Source organism: Perca fluviatilis, chromosome 10 (assembly GCF_010015445.1).
Source record: "Perca fluviatilis chromosome 10, GENO_Pfluv_1.0, whole genome shotgun sequence".
Taxonomy (NCBI): Eukaryota; Metazoa; Chordata; class Actinopteri; order Perciformes; family Percidae; genus Perca; species Perca fluviatilis.
Window position 1 is genome coordinate 29,753,610 of NC_053121.1, and position 23,072 is coordinate 29,776,681.

General features: G+C 40.6%; 1 protein-coding gene across 1 annotated transcript; it reads left to right on the forward strand.

Annotated features, from left to right (window-relative positions):
- Window positions 1–47: 47 nt before the first annotated feature.
- Window positions 48–21,778, forward strand: elovl6 (ELOVL fatty acid elongase 6). The gene is made up of 4 exons (XM_039813924.1): window positions 48–325; window positions 19,569–19,700; window positions 20,521–20,672; window positions 21,174–21,778. The coding sequence occupies exons 1-4, from the start codon at window positions 243–245 to the stop codon at window positions 21,614–21,616; spliced, it is 810 nt and encodes a 269-aa protein (XP_039669858.1). The 5' UTR covers window positions 48–242; the 3' UTR covers window positions 21,617–21,778.
- The last annotated feature ends 1,294 nt before the right edge of the window (window positions 21,779–23,072 follow it).

Consider the following 23,072-nt stretch of genomic DNA (forward strand, 5'->3'; position numbering starts at 1 on the left):
AAAATCGGCGGCGTTAGGACCTGGAGTCCACCTTCCTGCGGAAGAGGGCGTAGGCTCTGTCAGCCGGTTGAAGAGGAAGGGCCCGCGACTGCCGAGCTGCTCGCGCACGAACCGCGAGGTCCAGACAGCAGCACGAGCGATGCGAGTCAAGGGTTGTGAGGAAACCGACTAACCAAACAGAAACACCTCGACCGAGTATCGTCTTGTTTCAGCAGCGTGAAGAGAAACACAGCCCAGCGAGCATGTCGGTGCTAGCTCTGCAAGAGTACGAATTCGAGAGACAGTTCAACGAGGACGAAGCCATCCGATGGATGCAGGAGAATTGGTAAGGCTACGCTGCCATGTAACGTTAGCGCCTCGTTTTTAATCCCACATTACAATAAACGTTTTCAACTGCAAATTCAACGCGGAGTGTACGCGAGGGAGGCTGTAACCGTGCACTTGTGTCAGCCTCGCCCACCGGGATTAACCACGCCGTATCCTATTATGTCAGGCTCTCTGTCATCAGCCGCAAATTGCAGCTTGTGTTTCATAAAATGAACAAATTTACGCAGGCCTTCAGCCCCGTGCGAAAGCAAGGCTCTGCCACACTTCAAGCCTGTCTGAACTCATGGCACTCCGCTGTTGCATTGTGCATCTTTAACGGGTAGGATTTATTCCGTGATTTGTTTATTAGTTATTTTATTGTGAAGGTCATCCTTGATTCCAGCTGCCTCATCCATTTACAGTCACTGGCCCAATAGCATATTGAACCAATTCCCCTCAGTCATCCACTGCTTTTCTCCTTCAAACTGTACAGACATTTTTAAAGACTATATCACAGTAAGTCATCCTTGTGTTGTACAGGGGAATTCAAGTCAACTTACTGCATGTTAACCGTAAGGTCACTCAAAACTATTCTGAACCTTTTTATGTTTTGCTCTGTATGAAAATGTTTAGGGTTGAAACCAACCATTATTGTCATTATTGAGTCATCTGTTGGACTATAAAATTTCGAGTCCAAGGTAATGTCTTCAAACAGCTTGTTTTCTACAAGCAACTGTCCAAAAATCTAAAGATTTTCAATTAAAATTTTATATAAGACAGAGAAGAGGAGCAAATTCACACATTAGAGATAACGATTCAGTGTTTGATGTTTTTGCTTAAAGTGTTCATATTATGCTCATTTTCATTTTCAGTTTCATAATTGTATTTAGAGGTTGTGCCAGAATAGGTTTATGTAGTTTAATAAAAAAAAAAACAACATATTTTAGTTGTACTGCACATTGCTGCAGCTCCTCTTTTCACCCTGTGTGTTGAGCTCTCTGTTTTAGCTACAGAGTGAGACCTCTCACTTCTGTTACATCTTTGTTGGGAGTCGCACATGCGTAGCAGCTAGGTCCGCACAGCTAGCTTAGTCAGTTGCAGAGTATGAGGGCGTGCCACGCTAGCAGCTAGGCGAGCATTATAAAGTGACGCACGTTTGTCACGGAAGTAAAGGCTGGACTACAATAGAGCTGTTTGTGAACAGTGTTTTCTGTTGGAGATGGTAAGTCCCTTTGGGGTGGACTTTGGGCTTTTTCACTTTGTAACGTTCACAAAAAACACAATATATAACACAATAAAGGGAAAAAGCCAAAAAGCATAATATTAGCACTTGAAATGATTAATCAATCATCAACATAAGCCCTATTCGCATGGGATAAGTATTATCTAGGGACTTTGTGTGAATTATAAATTACCCACCCACGTCTGATTTTTTCATCTGGCGCATTCAAACGGGATAAGTGAAGCCTGTGATTTTACTCGAATTTACTGACATTAAGCAACAGTAGAAACATGGGTGTGGGTAGCTCTGCTACGTGTGTTTGTGTGTGGTCAGATCTCGAGGACACACATGCACACAATCTCAACCGGGTAGTCAGTCATCGTCCGAACTGCGACCTCTCCTTTTTCTTTCTCTCACTTTTTTCTCCGGGTGGTGTCAAGCAGGGTGCGGTTAGATGGATAAAACAAAACCTTTCACCAGGTTAAAATCTATTAGCTCAACCTTTTACGCTTGATTTATTTGTAACATTAACCTCTAATTATGAAGTGAGCCCCCTCACTTGATTGTGCATTATTTTTGATAAGCTATTGCTTGGAGATGTCTTGTCGTTATCTCTAGATGTATGATACAAACATAAAAGATATACTTACCGCATGCTGCTATACATGTCATCCATCGCCATCTAATCATTCTTTTTGTCTTTGCACTTGTGGTGGTTTTCATCTTTCTCTTTCTGCAAATTGTATATGATGTATAGCGACATGACCCAGCACCCAAAACACTGTCAAAGCACTCCAACGCACCCTCCATTCTTCGCGAAAGATGGATTAAAAAGGCGCAAAAGAAGGAAATGGGTACCTTGAAAAAAAACAAAAAAGCCCCGCCAAATCCTGGACAAATCAGAGATGCCGATTCGCACGGGACTAATATTATCACAGGACCTCCGTTTTCGGCGAAATATGGTAGGTCATTTGCGGGGGAATTATTGCTTCACAAATTACAGACATGACCGATTCGCACGGGATTAAGATCACAGACAACCGCCGAAATTATCACAAATGACTGGAGGTCACCAGGTAATACTTATCCCGTGCGAATAGGGCTATAGTTGACAAATTTCTCTAAATTGATTATTAGACTAGTTTTAGAAATGATGGAGGTTTTGGCAAAAGGAGTGGAGAACGCGGACCAACTTGATTAATTATTAAACAAGCTTCAACAGAGTAACTTGCGGTGTGTTTTTTTTGAAACCTTGTAATGACTGAGCATATGGAGTGTCATGTTTACCCAGGGCAGTGTCTGCCAGGCTTTACACAATCTACAACATTATCCTAGACAGACATGTCACTGTGGCTACTGCAGACTAGAGCTGTCAATCTTCCTCTGTAATACCATTCGAATTCCATTTGATTTTTTGTTATTTGAATAATATTCAAATATTTCATGCTCAATTGCAGCAGTTTATATGTACTACACTACTCTGGCTTATGCATTGTCAATACCACTATATGCTATAAGCATGTGGTTGTTGTTGTTACATGTTCGGTCCACCAGAGAGACTTCTAACATCAGCCTGGCCTTGAGGGGACCTGCACGCAACTTTGTTTACATAATTTTTTCACCACGAGCGACAAACATAAATCAACAGAGAACTCTGTAATGAAACATTCACTAACAAGTGTAGTGAAGCGGCATTGTTGTAAAGGCTAACGGTGCTCGGTTAGCTCAATGACATCATGTTAGAAAGTACAGCTGAAACGATTTGTCATAAACTAGGTAAGTAACAAACAATGCTAACTGCATTAATAACCAAGCCAAACCGTGCTGTCACTATTTTAGTGATTTATAAGCAACCGGTTTCTTGCAGATTGTCACGTTACTGAGAATACAACTGTTAGAAGGTAATATATGAAGTCGAAGCTAACTCTGACAGCTGTGAGGGCAGCTAACATTACCTTTAGCGGTCTCCATGAAGCTCCCAGCTACGCTAACGTTACTATACCTCACGACACAGTTCGAAAACAAGAACGAGCTGACAATAATGTTAACATAAGCACTTTGGCTCGGTGGATGTCGATTTTTAAAGTCATGTTAAAACTATTTCCCGTCCTTCGTTACGATTTCCAGCCGCAGCCTGTCACTCCCCCTGTACTAAGTTAACTCATTACGTAACGTTAGTTCCGTCATGTTGTACTAACGTACGGTACGTAACGTTAGCTTGGACCTCACAATGCCTTGTGTTTCTCACTCCCGCTAACTTATTGTTCATAAGACGTGACATGAGTGACACATGCATGTAGGCTAAGGCGAGAAGAGGGAGATTAGCTAACATTTGCCAACATATTTATAAAAAAAAGTCACATTTGAATAGTAATTTCAGCATATAGTACTGCTTTTTTAACTATTCGAATTATATTTGAATTTCGGTATTTGTTCCAGCAGCCCTACTGTGCCCCGGGCTTTGAAGCCAATTTAACATAGCGGTCAAAGAGTTGATTTACAACTTTTTACCATTGACTAGCATTGCTAAAGAGCAGTCTGTAGATCAGTGGATACATTTTTCTTCACAATCCCTTGCGAAATGACTCGTTTCCTGAATTTGATCCGATCTGTCTGAAAACCTTTAGAAAGTCTAGAAGAACTGCACAATTAAATAATTTAATCCCCATTCAAATTAGCATAGTGCTAACCTGGAGGTCTCTAGTGCGCCTGCTCTATGGGCCCCCTATTGCAGAAGCAGTGTCGATCATCTGGGTATTTTTATACGTGGAAGTTGAACTTTTTTGGCTTCTTGCTTCACTGAGCAACTCTCATAGTAATAAACTGGGCTCTGCCTCAAAAGCTGTATCCAGTTCTTGACTTGCATCCATGGGCTACTGGGGTTAAGTAGATATTGCTTTGTGTTTGTGTGCATTGATGCATTTCAAATGTAGGTCATGTGCTGGTCCATCCAACCATACGTTGCATGAACTCACTGTCGGGTCATTACTGTCCAGGTCCATGCCAGGTTGAGCAAAAAATGGTTCTAAGCAATACAAAATATGTCAAGCGTTAAGTTAGCATAGGCTTCATTATGCATTCAGTGGCACTAGGTTTGTAAAAAGCAGCACACTGTGAGCAGGAGGCATTAATCTCTGTGAATTGCCTGTGTGTTTTTAAAAAAAAGAAAAAAATCACATTTAGCATATTATTTTTTTAAACAAATTTGGAGTGAGTAGAGCTCATGGAGCCAGTCTTAGAACAGTTCCTTTTATTATTTATGGAAATGAAATCTGTGTGTGAGAGTGAGAGAGAGCGACAGCATGGGAGCAGTGTGTAGGAGCTGTCCATAGCCTGGTACTGACAACCGACCAATAACATTAATCTTCTGATGTCGGCTGACGGCGCATTAGCCAATCACATTGCAGCTGACCTATGCTGACTTTTCTCCTGCTCCTGTAGCAGAGGATGTCAGACTGGGCCAGTGCACATGGCTGATAGAAAATGGGATTTGATAGGTTATTTATTACATTTAAAATGTAAAGGGAGGAACGGACTAAGCTTGGCATGTTTTTATGAATTAAAGTTGAATTAAAGAAAAGGTTGACATGGTTTAATTTTCAAAAAACACCATATTTTTGTTGTACTGCACATTGCTGCAGCTCCTCTTTTCACCCTGTATGTTGAGCTCTCTGTTTTAGCTACAGAGTGAGGCATCACACTTCTATTCCATCTTTGTTGGGAGTCGCACATGTGCAGTAGCTAGGTAAGGACTGCTAGCCAGTCAGGAGCAGAGTATGAGGGCGTGCCATGCTAGCAGCTAGGCAAGCATTATAACGTGTGTTACAAAAAGGCTGGACTACAATAGAGCAGTTTGTGAACAGTGTTTTCTGTTGGAGATGGTAAGTCCCTTTGTGGTGGACTTTGGGGTTTTTCACTTTGTAAACGTGCACAAAAAAAGATATATAACACAATAAAGGAAAGGGGAAAAAGCCAAAAAGCATAATATGAGCACTTTAAGGGTGAGACAGAGAAAGAATAAAAGCAAACCAAAATAAACTAGTTTGATGGGAAGCATCATGCGAAATAGAAATAAAATTAAGCTGTTTGATGGTTACTTCAGTAGTTGAGCACTTGAAAACCAACTGCAATATTCTTTCACCATGAAGTCACCTAAAACACAGACTTGCACACCACACTTTATTTATTTATTTATTTATTTATTTAGCCTGGGGTCAAGCATATTTAGCAAACCTCTACTAGGGTCTGGAATTAACTTCAACTAAGCCAAGTGCAAATGCCAATCAAATTTAGTTTTGGGCTGACAATGGGTTGCTTAGCATGTGTGTTAAGATGGAATGGTTTCTCATTATGCATGTGACACTGTGTGACGGGTGAAACCTACTGCATCTTCATGAATTCCACTTCTGGTTCAGGTTTTGTGACATTTGAATGTAAACATCATAAATGTGCACCGATTTTAGGTTTTAGTAGGTCTTAGCTACTATTGCACAACAATCTGTGATGTGACAGCAGGTGTTTTACGTTTTTCACTGCTGTTGAGAAAAATGCCTGCAGTGACAAATCGCTGATTGAGGTGAGGCCAGAATTGCAACATGCTTTTAAGTCTAAACCAGTGGCTCAGCATTCAGTATTGTAAGTGAACAATTGAACACACCCCATGAGAGCTATTAAAAAAAAAAAAAGAAAAAGGTCCAACCAGATATGCCGGTTTTAGCAGTCTGTAACATAAAAGCCCATCACTACGAAGACCGAGCTGAAGGAGGTGGAGCATCTATGTTGTATAAATGATGGTCATGAAAACTATTCAGACCTCAAAGGTAAAACAAATTGTTTAAGTTTGGATATTGCCAGAAATTTAAAAAAATCAATTGAGGACTAGGGATGTTCTAGTGATGAATAGTTCCCACTTTCTATCCAGCAGTTTTAACTTATCGTGGCGGTTTGGACTCAGTTTGACTTACAGTGCATTCAATTCTTTGCGGTGTGTTGTACATGCTTATCTCATAGTGTTGATGATGAAACAATACATTGTTCAGCCCTGGTTATAACACAAGCCAACTAGTGGCTGATTTGGGTAGATAATCCATTTTAGCATTACTATCAGTGCCTGTAGGGTAGCTAGGTGAAAAAAAGTTGCAGGCTACTATTGCTCTTACTACACTCCAACTGATACTGTTGAATTTATTGAATCTTACATTATTATTATTATTATTATTATTATTATTATTATTATTATTATTATTATTGTCAAAGGAGGAAAAACTTCTATTCACTTGATTGCCCTTCATATATTTATAATTTGAGCTGTTAAATGAGCTAAGAGTTAATTTGCTTTGTTGAGCAGAAGTCCATCTCACATTATGTTAATGAATCCAATTAATATGCTGTTCTTAGTGTAGCCTCAGGTGTTTTTTTTACTTTTCATCACTTTTAGGGGTGATGGATGCAAAGTAAGATGTTTGTGTTTTTGAAAGGAATTTTCTGTACAGACTAAGTCCTTGGCTAAAGAAGTCTTTTAAAACTGACACAGTGAGAAATCTTTGGACATATACTGTGTATACATTGTTCTGCAGGGATGAATGGAGACTGGTACACTGATCTAATGTGTTCCCGTGAGACTGGCGGCAGCAGCTCAGCATTGTAAGATGATTTAAGTGGCCAGTTGTCAGAAAACTAGGAAGAGGAAGGAGTGGACATGGACCTAGATGCTGTTGTTTAGCGACATGCATGTGACCGTGTGACGGGTGAAACCTACTGCAGTTCCAAAGTGGCCTGTTGGGTTTTAAGGTTATTTGCAGTTTGGCCATACTGTCCGGAAGAGAATACGGTTACCTTTCTGTTATACGGACCTCTTTAACATGCTGACTCACTCTGTACTCCCACATATGTCATCATATTCCATTACCATGCAGGTTGCTTGGAATCTGCGTTCTCTGTTTTTGAAAAGCCTCTGGGGTAGATAGCATCGCTATGGGTCTCAGCACTTTTGATGGATCTCTTGTGGTTTACTCTGGACTGATGACAAAGGATGCATAGCCTGAAAATGCTGCAGTGAAAATGCACCAGTGAGAATGACCAATGAGATCTTTGTTGTGGTCTGTTTTGTGTATTTTTGTCTGTTAGTGTTTCCACCACTGTTTTATATGATTCAGCTGCCCCATAAGGGATATGGCAATGTTGTTCGGAAGTATCATAGCTCACTGACTAGTCTTTAAAGGTCAGGTTCCTATGGTACTTGATAAGTCTCATGTTACTTATTCAGTCCAAGGGTCCCAGAGTTCTTGAGCCCTGCTGTTGGATGGATGAGACCAATAGATACCCCCGTCTTAAATTTAGCATCAGGGTATCATTTAAGTGGTCATGAGATAACCAGTGTCTTTTCTTCTGTAGTTAAAAATTTGTTTGAAAACATTTTTTTATTTTTTATCTGAAGAATTTAGTTCTAAATAGTGGCTTGCACTCAACAGAAATAGGGGAATAATACATTTCTAGATGCCAGCATCACAGGCATGCAACCAACAAAAGATGCATAATTCAAAGCCACAATGCAGAAGATGTGGAAGAGGTGTTTGTAAGTAATTAGGTGTTTATTCAAGAATGTATTATTCAGGTGTCAAACTGGGGTAGCAAGTATTAGGTTATATTTTATAGTCACAGTCATCTGCCTTCTGTTTGTGTTTTTATATTATTTACTGTGCCCTGAATTCATTATATTTGCTAAATATTACTTGGTAAGTCAAATGTGACCACTCCAAAGAAAATGAAAGCAAACAACATTTATTTTGCTTAATGAGGAAAGTAAATAATTATTTCCCAGTGCATTTGAGAGGTTCTTCTTGATGGCCATAGATTTAAATCTAACAAGATCATGCTGCTGCCATTTTAACAAGAGCAGCACATGATGATGCTGATAATTTCTGACCATGTTAACCCAGGTCTACCTAGAGTGTCACTGTGTCTGGTTTCACTTTTAGATTTCATCAGGCTGTCAAGGAAAGCTTAGATGCAAGCAAAGGAAAGAGCAGTTCATTGTACCGTCTATTTTATTTTGTATCCATTAAGTTACTATGCATATGCATTTTTGTGTAATTCAAACAAAATATTTTAAAACCTGCATTGTTGATAGCTGTCTTCTTCACTGCCTGATCAGTTATTGCATCTTTTCTTGGCATGCTATCTCCATCAACTTTCAATCACTGAAATAGCATGCTTGCATAATTGCATTACTGCCCTCTGCAGTTCCAGGAATGTGTACTGGGTCACCCTTTTGCTTGACTGTGTACATGTATGCCATTATTAGGTGCTAGTAGAGCACAAGATGGCAACAAAATTGGCACCCGCTAATCAAAACATTAGATCATAGCGCCACCATCGGTCACAAATTTTGCTGTGTACCGTTGTCTGAGATTTTTGGACAGACAGAGAGACACAGCTTATCCACAGCCTTTAACTACACAGTCAAGGAATGTAGTGGCTTAACATATTTAAGCGCGATTGGATTGTCCATATTTAATGATCTCTATAAATTGATTGTTACACAAACAAAGCGAACCAAAGATTGGCAAAAAATGGCTTGGGGTTAGAGGACAGAGGGTTAAAATAAGCATGACTTAAGATGTTCCTAAGCACTTAACAGGCTGAAATAATTACCGCTCAACTAAAGAACTCATCTGTTTCCTGAATAGATACATTTTCCCCCATGTAGTTGCAGAATGAACTGGGTCTGGTGGGTGTGTTACTAACTGGATTACAAGTGGGTGCTTTGGTGCTTCCTGGTTGGGAAATTATTCTGTAATAGCTAGGTGTTACTTACAGCACCTCTTGGTCTTATTTAGTGGTTGGCTGCTCATGTTACACGGTGCCACAGTAACTGGTTGCCTTTCCACTGTTTTAGATACAGTGAAAAAAAAAAAAAGAAAAAAAAAAAAAAACTTTTGTTGTGGCTGCATGTGATGTAATGATGCAAGTGCAACTACATCAGACCCGTAAAAAAAAAAAAAAATGAAAATCTAAGTTTATCAATGAGCTGCTTTTATTCATCTTTCAAGCTTGCCAAGTGGGGGAGGGCAACCAACATCCTTATTATATTATGATCTGTACTACATAGTCTATATGCAGTAGATGCACAGACCACCTAAAACCACAAGGATATAGTACACACGTATTGTGATAAACTGTGAACAGTAATTTATAGAGTTGCACCAATTACAACTTTCTAAGCCGATTTCCGAGTTTGAACTGCCGATACCGATTATAGCCGATTCCTATATATAGATATGGATGGATGTATACTAAAGCAACACGAAATTGGAAGAGAGAGAGAGAGACTTTGTTTTTTACTCTGTCAGATATGAACACCTTTTTATTTGAATATCTCAGATATTCAGCATGATTTGGCAACGGAGCATACTGGACCAATGCCCAGCGTCACACCCTATGATAACACATGGGAGAAAGACATGTCATACCGAATGGTATGAATCGCCAAATGGTGTTAAAGGCTAGTTTTTGTCATTTTTGGTATTAGCGGGGTTTTTTAATGCAATTCGGTGATGACGTCCCGTTGGGAGACGTAGAAGACCCTAGCCTCAGTCTAGTACTATAACTATGGCGACTGACTGGGATGAGGAAGAGGTGGCAAGAACCACTAATAATATATATGATGGCCGAAGCCGTATAATTACGAACCTGTCCGACGTGAGAGGGCGAATGAGGAATTGCTGAGAACTGATGGCCGTCAAAGCCAATTAAATACGTGATCCGAGGAGAATGAGTGGAGAGTTGATGAAGTGTCCTGGTGAGTTGCTATCATTTAGCAATGCAGCAGCGCAGCAATGCATACAATGACAACTTTTTTGTTTTTGTTGTTTTTTTACGGTCAGTGAATAGCACTGAGTGAAAGTCAACGTTTTCTTTATATCTAGTGACAGTGATCATGTCGTTAGTTCAGATAAGTACCGGTAAACTATCTAGATCTAGAAATAGAAGGTATCATGCTAGCTATGGGCTAACTTGCCAGTCCCACCTGTGAAATCCCACATACACACATTTCAGGCAGAATCATGGTCCCCTTCAAGCCAAGCCGTTGGCCTAGCCTGCTAACGTTAGCAATTGTCGGCATAGCGTTAGCTAGCTGTCTAAACTTGTGAAAAGCCGAACAACATCCCTGTCCAAGCTGTGTTTCACTTTCCCTCCAATATTATTATTATTATAAACCTAATAAAGACACCTGGACTCGGTCGAGACCAAAAGCCATATTCGGCAAGACCAGTGGCAGAGACTGAGACGGGCTTTGGTCTGTCATCTTCCCAACGGAACACAGAGCATTGTGGGGGACAGGAGAATCATTGCAAACTGCTGTAAAATAGTACCTACTTTTTCATATTGTATTCCGTTTTGTGATACCCCAACAACATCAAATACAACGGATAACAGTTTAAATGTTGATTACCAACAAGCAAATTGCGCAAATTCGTTGGAAAATAAACCCTGCAACATGGGCTTTAATTTTACTTACACATTGTCCTGGTTACACATAATGATCGTGGTCTTTTTAGTCATTGGTTTTATTGTAAACTAATACTTTACTCATTACATTGTTTATGGAAAGAAGTTATATATGGTTGCCACATCCAGCTTTGTTTTTTTCCAGTTATTAGTTTTGTCATTAAAATGTCATTAGTAAAATAGTTTTTGCTTCTTTAGTAGTTTCTGGGTTATGTTGTAGATATTATTTGCTAAGTGAACTGTAGGAAGATGGGAGAAATGCATACACTGTAAATCCCGACTACAGCCAGAGTTGCTAGCAGAGCTTGTCTACGGATACAACTTTTAGCTAGTCTTCAAAGATCTTTTATAATAAGTACAAAATAAATAAATCTTATTTGTCAAAGCAGTGATACTTCTTTTGGCCCTTGGATCATTCAAAATGTAGCCTATCACTTGTTATTTTGGCTATTATTTTGAAAAACATTCAGTTGATTGTATCATTTCTTGGGTGAATCTGCATTCTGAAGGTCAGGGCTAGAGCTGTAGGGGCATCGTGAAGCATTCAAGGGATGATGTGAATTCACACTGATGTCTCAAATACATTCCTGTGACCGCAGACATAGCTTGGCTGCAGCTGGCACTTCAGATCCTTTGCAAAGACAACAGCAGCACATCCCCCACCACCCTGAACCAACTTGTTAGACCATGCCCTTGGGTTTCTTTACCCTTTTATTATTATTTTTTTGACAGTGTAATCCAGGGGCGTTTCTAGGACTGGAGGAGGTTGGAGGCTTAGCCCAGACCCATTTAAATGAACTGAATGCAATGCAAAATGGCGATTGCTCAGCTTGTTTATAGCCAGTGTATGTTCTTTTCAGCTGCCCACTTTGTAGATGTTAGTTAGATGGCACTAACATTTGGCCTAATCATAATTGGCCTGGCAACCCAAAGGCCAGGGTTTTATTTCCAGATTTGTGTGGTGACTTATGATGCAACATTTTGAGCATTAAACACTTAATTTCCTGCATTATGGTGAATTTTTATGCACCTATTTCTACCTTTTTCTGCATCAATTTATGCTGAAAATATATTTATGTAAAGGGAAACATAGATTACAATCCAAATATAAAAAGGAATATATTGCATTAAAGCTCTCAGGCATTCTGTATTGCTTTCAACTATTTATTCTCCTGTAGATCGACTTTTCTAATTATATCTGAGCCAGCACACATTTAGCCTAGGCATAATTTACTCCTCCCTCCTCTTTTCCGTCTTTTGTTTGGGAAGTAACCTCCTTAAATATGCAAATGGCAATTATTCACCTCAATGATACATTAATTCATTCATTGATAAACCCCTGGACTGTAATATTTCAGATGTGTTTGAGCAAGATTTCTGCTCATTTTCAAAACTTTGTGCACATTCAAAATATATTCCATCTGTGCTCTCTGAGATTTGGAGGAGTCGTGATATTTTATGAAAAATAAAGTTTTATAATTAATAAAAAATATAATATAACAAGAATAAAGTCACAATATTTCAGAAAATAATCTACCTGCACCATAGTCTGCTGTGCATTACGCGATTGCTCTGCTGGTTCGGTAGATCTCAGACCTCCTGACAGACCCAGAGCCCCGTTTGAGTCTCTGGTCTCCGAATGAGAGAAAGTTCAGGGAAGTGGCTGGACCGGTGTCGCGTTTGTGCTCCGTGTATTCCTGCCGCAGCATGCCCACAACAGAATGTCCATTATAAACCTGAAGCTGCACACACCACGGAAGCCGCGCTGCTCATCTCTATTTTTACAGCGACAGTGGACACTAAGCGACGCACGGGTCTGCTTCAGAGCTCCGTGTGTTTTGAGTCTGAACCATAGACTGTAAATGTTACGTCACAGGAACTTCAAACTAAATCATTAGTATTGCGCTCCTAAAAATGTATTGGACTGATTTGGCTATGATTCTTCCGAAAATTACACCTTTCACAGCTTTCCTCACTTAGAGACGTTTGCCAGGTGATGGCAACAAATACGGCATAATGGTTGGACCCCGTACGTAGCCGGCTGTTCTATATCGCCTCGGAAAAATAAACTGGACAAAGTTACAGTTCTACCATGAGTTCTACAAAAAAAATATTAAGAACTGAGAGATCCGGGGCTATTCATAAAATATTCGGGGCTGTAGCCGGGGATGCCCAGGCCTAACGACGCCTCTGGTGTAGTCCATCTTTTAAGCATAACGCAGTAGGCCATGCACATCGTAAACCTCTGGCTTAGTCTACTTGTATAAGATGATGATGATGATGATGATGATGAGGATGATGATGATGGAACGTGGAGAACAAGACAGAAAATTCATCCTAATCTTTGTACTCGGGCTGGATCATAAAAAAAACAGATTGCAACAATCATTGAGGTAGTTTTTAATACTGACATTACCTTTTGTTCTGATATTGGCTTACCTGCAGAAATCCATAGATAAGACATGAGAAACAAAGACATAATAAGGGCACATTATCTTCCAAAATAATAACATGATTGAAAGCCTTGGTCAGTTTAGAAAACCTTTTTAATGAACTGGTATATTTCAGAGGGTGTGTATTGTAAGTAAGGTCTTTTAGTGAAAGTTAAAGAAGGTGGTTGAGGATATGATTGCTGGAGTTTAAGTTTACCAACTTGCAGAGCCTTCGCACTTTAAGCTTATTACGTGGTGACATCAGTTTTGGCTCGCACACCCTCGCGCCTGGGACACTATGACGAGCATAAACCTAGCTTAGTAAAGAGGAGAGCCATTAAAGCATTTTTGAAAACAACTAAGATGGTTGCAGCTGATGTGGAACTTTCTGTTTTTAAAGTACTATTTTCAATAGTTTGATGGCAAAAATGGCAACACTTGTTCACAGACATTTGATTGGATCTACCCAGAGCCACTCTGGATCTGCCATAACCAATCGCTAACGTTTGGTTGTGACGTCGGCTTAGCATCGCTAGCGTTTGCCTTAGCCAACTCCTTCACCACTAACGGAGTGAGCTGGAAAATCAAACTTTCCCAAACCCCGTGGGGAGGAGGGCCACAACATCATGGACATCAACAAAACCGCAAAGATTGTTCTTGCTCTGGCTTTAACTTCTAGATATTCGGCAGCGTTGCCACAACGGACCGAATGGCTTCACTCGCATCTTTCTCGGCCGCCACTCAAACTAGCATACAACCTCAACGTCATCGTTCTCAGTCACTCCCTCTGTTCGCTGATTGGACCGGTTAAGATTTGGCCGGAGAAAACCCAAGAATATACCGCAAACCCAGACGGAGTACTGAAGGAAAATGAAAATTGAGCGGAAGTATGTAGGAGGGCGGAGCCAGGCTAGTTAATAATGCCCCTTGGAACTCGAAAATAAACTAAGAGGTTCCAGAATGATTTGCATTTGCAATTTAGTCTGCCGTTTACCAGACTATAATCACAACTCGGGCCATACATCACTCTGACATTTGGCCTTTCAGTTTTGATGGCAGGACATTATAGGGGAATGCTAAGATTGTTGCTCCTCTCCAGCCCAACCGGCCTCACTACAGTATGTGAGCCACTGTGGTTTATTTGTTGGCTCTGTTCTCCCCTCCTTCGTGTGAAGTTGAGAAACAGTGATGCCATTCTGCAGTCCAACCGTGTTGTCATTCTCTGAAAGCTACTTCTTTCGACTTTGACTGGAATGCTTTGTCCTTTGTTTTGTGGAGGTGGCCTAAATCAGTTTGTGGGCTTCCTGCAAGAACAGAAAAGTGGCATCTTTCACTTTCAGAATACTGACGCACAATGAAGTCTATTATGTTAAACAACTAACACAGTTATTGTACTTTTGTTCCTGTCTCTGTTGACCTTCCTTGTTGTTGGTTACTATTGATAGCAATAGTTTAGGATTCACATTCTGAGCATCATTTTCCTTTTCAGAGATAAACAGCTGAGGAACAAAAGGGAGTCGATCAACTCTGAGCGATAATAATGTAATTTCTTGAAATGTACAGCTTTTCATATTTGAAATTTATTGGAAAGACAGGTGGGAAGTAGGGGTGCCCCAAGCCAATCTGCAGGATTGTTATCAAGCAGATCTTGATATTTTTTTTAATCAGTTGGTATTGGCTAAAATATGACTGTTAATTGATATTCAGCTTAACATGACTTACTCTCTTACAGTATATGGCTGCCACAACAACAATATTACAAACTAGAACCTAAAAAATGACTACCAGGTTGAGTAAATGTTTTTTGTGACACAGGCTCAACCAAAACAGAACACTAACGAAATTTTTGTCCACTCCCTGCATATTACACAGCCACATTTCAAGTTTTTTTTTTTTTTTTTAAGTGGCTAAGAAAACCGCACACTTTTTTCTCTCGCTTTTGTGCCTGGCTACACACCTGATCAGCAAAACAAAGTGCTGTTGTTGCTGTGTACTGTTCAAGTTGCAAAACAGAATAGATTGCTGTTTCCAGGTTGCATATGTCACACTTCTATGAGAAATGTTTGCATTTGTAGTGTGGGTTGTGCACAGAGCATTTGAGTTGTATACCAGTGTGCTACTGGTCCTATCCCGAGGGAAGCGTGGAAATGATGCTGCCTGTGGACATGTACATTTACTAGGGGTGTAAACAGTTAATCGACTATCGATTAATTGTCGTTAAGAATTTACTCGATTTAAATTAATTGTCGGCTAACTGAACATTGCAATCTAAGACAGTTTTCCACAGGACGTAGGCCTAATTGAACGTAACGCGAGATTCTCGCGGCCGGCGAGAGACCCGACACAAACTTGAGGCGGTCAAAACGGAGCGGAGTGTGGGAGCTTTTCAAATTAATTAATGATGACAAAGACGCCCAATGTAAACTCTGCGGTACTACGTTTAAGTTCAGCAGCTCTACGAGTTCGCTAAGATACAACCTTCATAACTTGCACGCAGCCATGTTGCAGGGAGGAAGTCTGTCGCCTTCACAACCTACAATCGCTGCTGTGGTGGGAAGGCGAGTCTGACCACAGGAAAGCGGAGGGCATTACTCAGAGGATTTGCGGCATGATCGAAAAAGATAGGATGCTAATTAGCACCACTGACGGTGAGGGATTTCGGGAGTTATTACACTACATGGAGCCAGGATATAATATCCCTTCTCGAGCGACCATTACTACCCACTTGGAAGCACGCTACAAAAAGAAGAAGGCTGAGCTAAAAACACAGTTAGCTGCGGCTAATGTGGCTCTGACGACGGATTGTTGGACGGCACTGACTACAGAGAGCTACATAACAATCACTTGCCACTACATTGGAAACGACTGTCAGGTAAAGTCAGCAGTGCTTCTCACGTTAGAGAGACCTACAGCTGATAATTTAGCTGACAAACTCAACCAGGCTGTGCATAATTTATTTTGTTAAACTACATAAATGCAATTATCTGTACCGTATCCCAACTGGTACAATAAAACATCAACTGAGCAATATAACATGCATTTGTATTCAGTATATAAGCAATATTTTGCTTTTTATGTTAAAGACACTATTGATACCGTCAGAGATTTACATTCTCAGGAAAAAAGCCGCGTATCAGTTAATCGTTAATCGATCGATAAAGTCAGTCAACTAATGATTAATGAATTAATCGATAATTTGCATCCCTAACATTTACTAATTACTTATTTTCCTTTTTGGCTAATGCTGATCCAAACTATTCCTCTGTTCCCCTGTCCAATAGACGAAACTGTTTTTTTTAAAAGCTGCAGAATGCCCCAATCTTCTGTTGGTCCTACTCAGCATCCAGCCTGTCAAGTCAGACCACCTGCACTTTGTAATTGTGCTGAGCGCTGGGAAATGCTTTTCTTTTAGATTCTGTTGGGCCAGGTGTTCTTCAAGTTCTTCACTTCACGTTGCACAGCAGGGATCTCTGACAGGTCGATTAATACAAACAGGCATCACAGGATGGTGGGAGTTGGAACTGAATAGAAGCAATAACTGTAAACTGAAAGCTAAGCATTTAGTGACTGCTGGAGCTGGACTCAAATCATTAAATCATTACTTCAGGCATTGTTTGTGAAGTTAATACAGCTATTGTTTGTGTTCTGTACACAGAATGGTGTGCTTATTATAGTGGCGCTGCTGGGAGAGGAGCAGTTAGAGAAGCAGGGGTCTGTTCCAGAAAGCGTGTTTAGTGAAAACTGAGTTTTTTTTAACCCTGAGATGAGGGAAACTCTGGGTTTTCCGTTTCAGAAAGAGAGGTAACTTAACCTCAGAGTCAGTTACTATGGTAACTGAGCCTGGGAACCTAACCTGGTCGGCAGCAGCTTTCTTCTCACTCATTTCCTCATTCATTCAGTCTGTATCCGGCGCATTTTAATGCAGTTTGTTATCTGCATGAATAAAAAAACGTATTGGTTTATGTTAGGCAGATTATAAAATGTTTTTTTCTCAAACGTCATGTCCTTTTGTCGACGATCCCGTTGATGAAAAAGCTGTATTAATTCAGAGAGTTTACATCGGGAGATGATATTGAGTCCTGACTATAGATGTTTTTTCATTTTCACATAACCGATTTGAGAGGTATTTTTTTTATCACAGTCCATTAGATATAGATACCTTATCCGTCCTCATATCACTAAAATCGACCATCGTGGACCTGCTTTAACATCCAAGCAGATTCTTTGTGTCGCGTTACGTTTTTTGCAAACGGCAGTTTTCTTTATAACAGTGTAGCGGATCATACTGTAAGCCACTGTATGCAGAGCAGTCAGAAAAGTGTGACTCGTTCTGAAACGTTTTTAAACCTTTTTGTAGTGTTCCCTGGACACAAACCAGTGAGAGACATTAAAAAGAAATAAATGATTATACGTTATAGTTCTGTTAATGATCATGGTGCTGCAGCCTCAGAATGGGATTAGTATAGTTTACTTTTTCGCCCGCAGGATTGCACCTAAATGAAATTATAGGTGTAATACAATTCCAGTTTTCACCAGTAATATAAGTTAACTGTGATTAAATATGAAATTAATACACTGTTAATGCGTACGCATTGGCTCAAGCAGCAATTTTCTCCCACACCAATTCTCTCTCTTTTGCAGCAGCTGCCGCTGTCTTGCTTTTTTAACGAAATGCATGTTCAAAATCGCTGTTTGTGTGCATGAGTATTTTCGCCGAGCCGTTTCTTTGTGGTTGTTGCCATGGTGAATCGTAGAATCATGGCTCCATTCATGCTGCCTTTTTATAGTGGTTGTGCACGCGGGTAACCCTGAGTGAACCTACTCCGAGTTGATTGAACCAACTCAAATCAGCTGTTCTGGAACCGAAAACTCAGTTTCCCATCTCAGGGTAAATCAACTCAGACATCAGGGTTAGACTCAGAGGGCTAGATTTATCAAGCCGTTTGCGCCTGTTTCCAGGCGCTAATTGGTCGCAAAGACGGACGTAACCGATGCGGGCTATTTACAAACAGGGCACACTTGGGTAGAATCGCAGATTGTCTGCCACATGAGCGAGAAGAGACAAGTTGCGCTTTCAATATGCGTTCGTGGGAGGGTCGTGGGGAAAGTGGGAGTTCCACCCAAAAAGGTGGGAGGATAAGCGCAAAGTGCACCTAATTATATATTCCGTGGTATTTACAAAGACTGTCAGTAAGAGCCCGCCTCTATTCTGCGGGGGAAATTCTCCGCCTCTTTAAACCAGCCGCAATCGAGTTTCCTCGTAGACCTTTATGCCGCTGGTGAAATGGCAACAGTAATTTGAGCAAGACGAAGACATAGGCGAGGCTGAAAATATTTTTAACAGAAGAATCACACTTTGTCAGTGAACACAACATCATTTAGCGTTACAGATCAAGCAGCCATGCAATATTAGAGTTACTGGAAGAAATCAAAGATGAAATTGAATCTCCCACTCAGCGTTCACATCCCATTCCAGCAGTTGTTAAACTCCTCGCTACATTACAAATATTGGCATCAGGATCATTTCAAACAGTCATAGCATCAGCAGTGGGAATATCACAGTCTGCACTCAGCCATATCATAGCACCAGTACCGCTTTGCTACAGCGCAATTTACGGTATAGTGGGCGGAGGAAGACGCTGATTGCCTGATGGGTGTCAGGGTTGATAAATACTACGCAAAATGTGGAAGCATAGCGTGCGCTATTACCGAACTCGCATAAACGGACGCAGCGCAAACTGCGCTAGTGTTAGTAAATCTAGCCCAGACTTTGTTAAACCTCTTTCCTGAAACGGACCTTTGGTTATATGCATTTATTTTTAAACCTAGAAATTTAAAGGCAGGAGTGACCCTCACTACTCCTTTAGTAACCTCTGTTAAACTGTAAAACTCTGTCCTCTGACAGACGAGTCTGATCTCCGATTATACTGGAGATCAGACTCGTCCGCCGCAGGTTGACGTCGGGTTGCTTTTCTCCAAAAGTTGAATCCGTCTTGACTGACCAGACATAATCAGCACATTAGGCTGTGTAGGTAAAGGCAATGAAAAGTCAAAAAAGGTTAATGTTAAATCTTTCCTCTGTGTTTTTGTGTTCCCAGGAAGAAGTCCTTTCTTTTCTCTGCACTCTACGTTGCCTTTATCCTTGGGGGCCGCCATGTCATGAAACCGAGGGAGAAGTTTGAGTTGAGGAAGCCGCTGGTGCTATGGTCGCTCACGCTTGCTCTATTCAGGTAAGAAAGCACTAACATTATTAAAGGGAGCAAATAAATATCCTTTTTCAAACACGACGAGTAATCCTAATTATTTAAGGGCCAACCGTTTAACCACTTAGTGGCCTAATTAAATGACATTGTGTAATCAATAAAACGTAAGCCATTCATGCCATTTACAAACATTTCTCACGCTTTACTTTTCACAAAATGGTTTCTCTGGTTTATGAAGTGGCTCAGTAGACAGACAGCTGATAGAATATCTGCATTTGTCCACATTTACTTTTTATTTACTTGACTCAGTCATACTGATCCTTTTCCTGTGGTTTTCCTAGTTCGAGGAGTTAGTCAGTGCGGGGAATAACTTAGACTTGCTTATTGCGGGGCTTTCTTCTTTTCTTTGTTTTAAGTTATGTTTTTTTGGCATTATGTTGGTATAAATACAGGTACAATGTGCAATTACTTTGAAATTCTAGAAATCTTTCACATTAGATACTACCAGCAACAGAGGAAAGCAGGTGCTATGTTGTTATGGATTATTGCCATAGCACCTCTTTACACATCAAGTACGTATTGTGTAACATTATATTCATTACTTCGAAAAAAAAATGAGCCATGGTTTATTTCAAGCTAACGCAAAATGTGGTTTAATTCACACAGGATTCTTTGTGGGGTCTATTAAAATAGGTGATATGTATAAAAAAAAAAAGTATGCATATTTGTAACATGTAACATTATTTAAGGTGCAGCTGAGTTTGACACTACATGGCATAGACTTCACATATCAACCACAGCAACAAAATAACCACACATTTCCCATTTTGTCTCTCTGTCCTTGTAGTATATTTGGTGCCATCCGTACTGGGAGTTACATGACGTACATCCTGATGACGAAAGGGCTTAAACAATCAGTTTGTGACCAGAGCTTTTACAACGGGCCTGTTAGCAAGTTCTGGGCATACGCCTTTGTACTAAGTAAAGCACCAGAACTGGGTAAGTCATGGCGTTTTTTTATGGCATGCCTCATAGTGCCCGCGTACTGGGTACAATATATTGTTTCCCATAAACCATCTTTCCCAAATAAATTAACAGACCAAGTAAGGTTTTGTTTTGGATTAATTTTATTGTCATATTGTCGTGCATGAAGCTTGTGCTCTTTAGTGATGCTGCTTTCAGACAGCGAAGACTTCCCACTGCCAAATAGCAAAGGCATGTTGGCGAACTGCAATTACAATAATTAGTCATCCCTTCATTACAACGGTTTTGTTGCCAGTGTTACCCAATATTAGGCTAAACACATACACATTAGGCATTACATACAGGCCTATAGTATGCTGCTGTACCAAAGTGTAGCCTCACAATTAGCATGCTGCTGCTGACTCTTTTACCACATGCACATAGTGGTCATATACGTAGTGTATTTAGTACTGTACATGGTCTCCACAAACCTCCCCCATGTCTTGAACAACCCAACTTCCTCTGTCATACCTGCAGGTGACACTCTCTTCATTGTCCTGAGGAAACAGAAGCTCATCTTCCTCCACTGGTACCACCACATCACCGTGCTGCTCTACTCCTGGTACTCCTACAAAGACATGGTGGCCGGCGGCGGATGGTTCATGACCATGAACTACTTGGTCCACGCCGTCATGTACTCTTATTACGCCTTGCGGGCTGCCGGCTTTAAGCTGTCGCGCAAGTTTGCCATGTTCATCACACTGACCCAGATCACCCAGATGCTGATGGGCTGTGTGGTCAACTACCTGGTGTACTCGTGGATGCAGCAGGGCCAGGAGTGTCCATCCCACATGCAGAACATTGTGTGGTCCTCCCTCATGTACCTAAGCTACTTTGTGCTCTTTGTCCAGTTCTTCTTCGAGGCCTACTTTGGCAAGTCCAAATTCTCTGCCACGGCTGTCGCCAAGAAGAGCGAGTGAACAAATGCCACAAGTATGAGAAGAAGGGAAATAATGACGACAAAAGGGAGTTAGAAATGGAAAACGGGGACCAGTGACTTGAAAGAATTTGTTAGGGTTGGGTAAGGGGATGTTGAAATGAAAGATGGGTGATGGAGAGGTGGCATGGAGGCTGGGGTGGGGGAGTAGGGGTCAAGAAGATGGCTGGTGTTTGTGCTTAAGCATTACTACTAACGTGCAGATCTAAAATGCCTCAAAGAACACGATATCTCCGTTGAGGGATGCTGAGGAAGCAGCGTTGCCATGATCAGAAGCCATCATCGAGTTGTCCACCTGAATTTTGAAAGGCCCTTTTTGAATTCATCGTGAATAGTTTTTAAAACCTAAAATTAAACAAACAGACAAAATCGGCAGATTTAAAAAAAAAAAAAACCTCTTATATGTTTACTTGATATTCAAATAATTTAATTGGTGCATATGAAGATGGATGGAGTCAGCATTGACTATGAAGATGGATGGAGTCAGCGTTGACTTGAACCATCGGAGTATGTTTTTGTCCGTCTGTTGTCAGTGTTTGTTGATTTGTTTTGATCGGTTTTAAGAAAAAGTTTGAAACACTGGTGAGTGGTGGTGGTTGATGTGAACTGATGGGGTGAACGGCACTGTATCTTCTGTGTCTTACATTGCAAAATGCGATATTTTCTCAGGTGTTAGGTTATCTCTTTCTTAATATAATATGCATATCAAGACAAAGTAGACGTGTTTAACATCAGCACCGGTTTACGGTATGGCTGAAACTCATCCAGTACGGCCGCATAGTTGATTAAAATACAAATGAAGCTGATTGGACTGACTGACTTAGATGATCACAGTGCTCTTAGCATGATGGGAAACAGATGCGGACAGTGCCCTGCTTCACCACTTGTCATGACCATGCAGAAGTTGCCGACCACACTTGGAAAAATGACTTGCCATTGATTACCAAACGCCTCTCTGTTAAAAGGGCCCCCTACAAGTGAAGAAAACTGGTCTTTTGGATTACATTGAGGACAAACATTTTTATGTTTAGCAAAAGAAAAAAAAATTCAAACATGCTGTATTGACTTTGAAAAATAGTATGTATCCTTAATGGTGTCTGTTGTGCTATTGTGCATTTGCACTGTATCAATGTCAAAAACAATTGTTGCTGAACAACTTAACGTATGAACAAAGAGTGCAAAAAATGTCATACCTGTGGTGTGTATTTTTTTTTGTCTCATCTGCGACTTCTTGGGTGTTGCACATACTTAGGCTAATCACTTTTTTGGTGCTGGACCTGGAAATCTATTTTTTTTTAGGGACTACGTGGCACATTTAGAGGCAGCAATGTTGAAAGGTTAGAGGGTGTTTATCACTTCCATGTCTGTTCAGCAGACAGCGTTTTTGAATACTTGTCAGACTTGATTTAGTGGATCTTATGTAGCAATAATTACTTTAA

Coding starts and splice junctions, on each gene's coding strand:
- elovl6 (XM_039813924.1), top strand. CDS start 243: ATGTCGGTGCTAGCTCTGCAAGAGTACGAATTCGAGAGACAGTTCAAC. Junction 19,701..20,520: donor CTCACGCTTGCTCTATTCAG/GTAAGAAAGCAC, acceptor CTGTCCTTGTAG/TATATTTGGTGCCATCCGTA. Junction 20,673..21,173: donor AAGTAAAGCACCAGAACTGG/GTAAGTCATGGC, acceptor TCATACCTGCAG/GTGACACTCTCTTCATTGTC.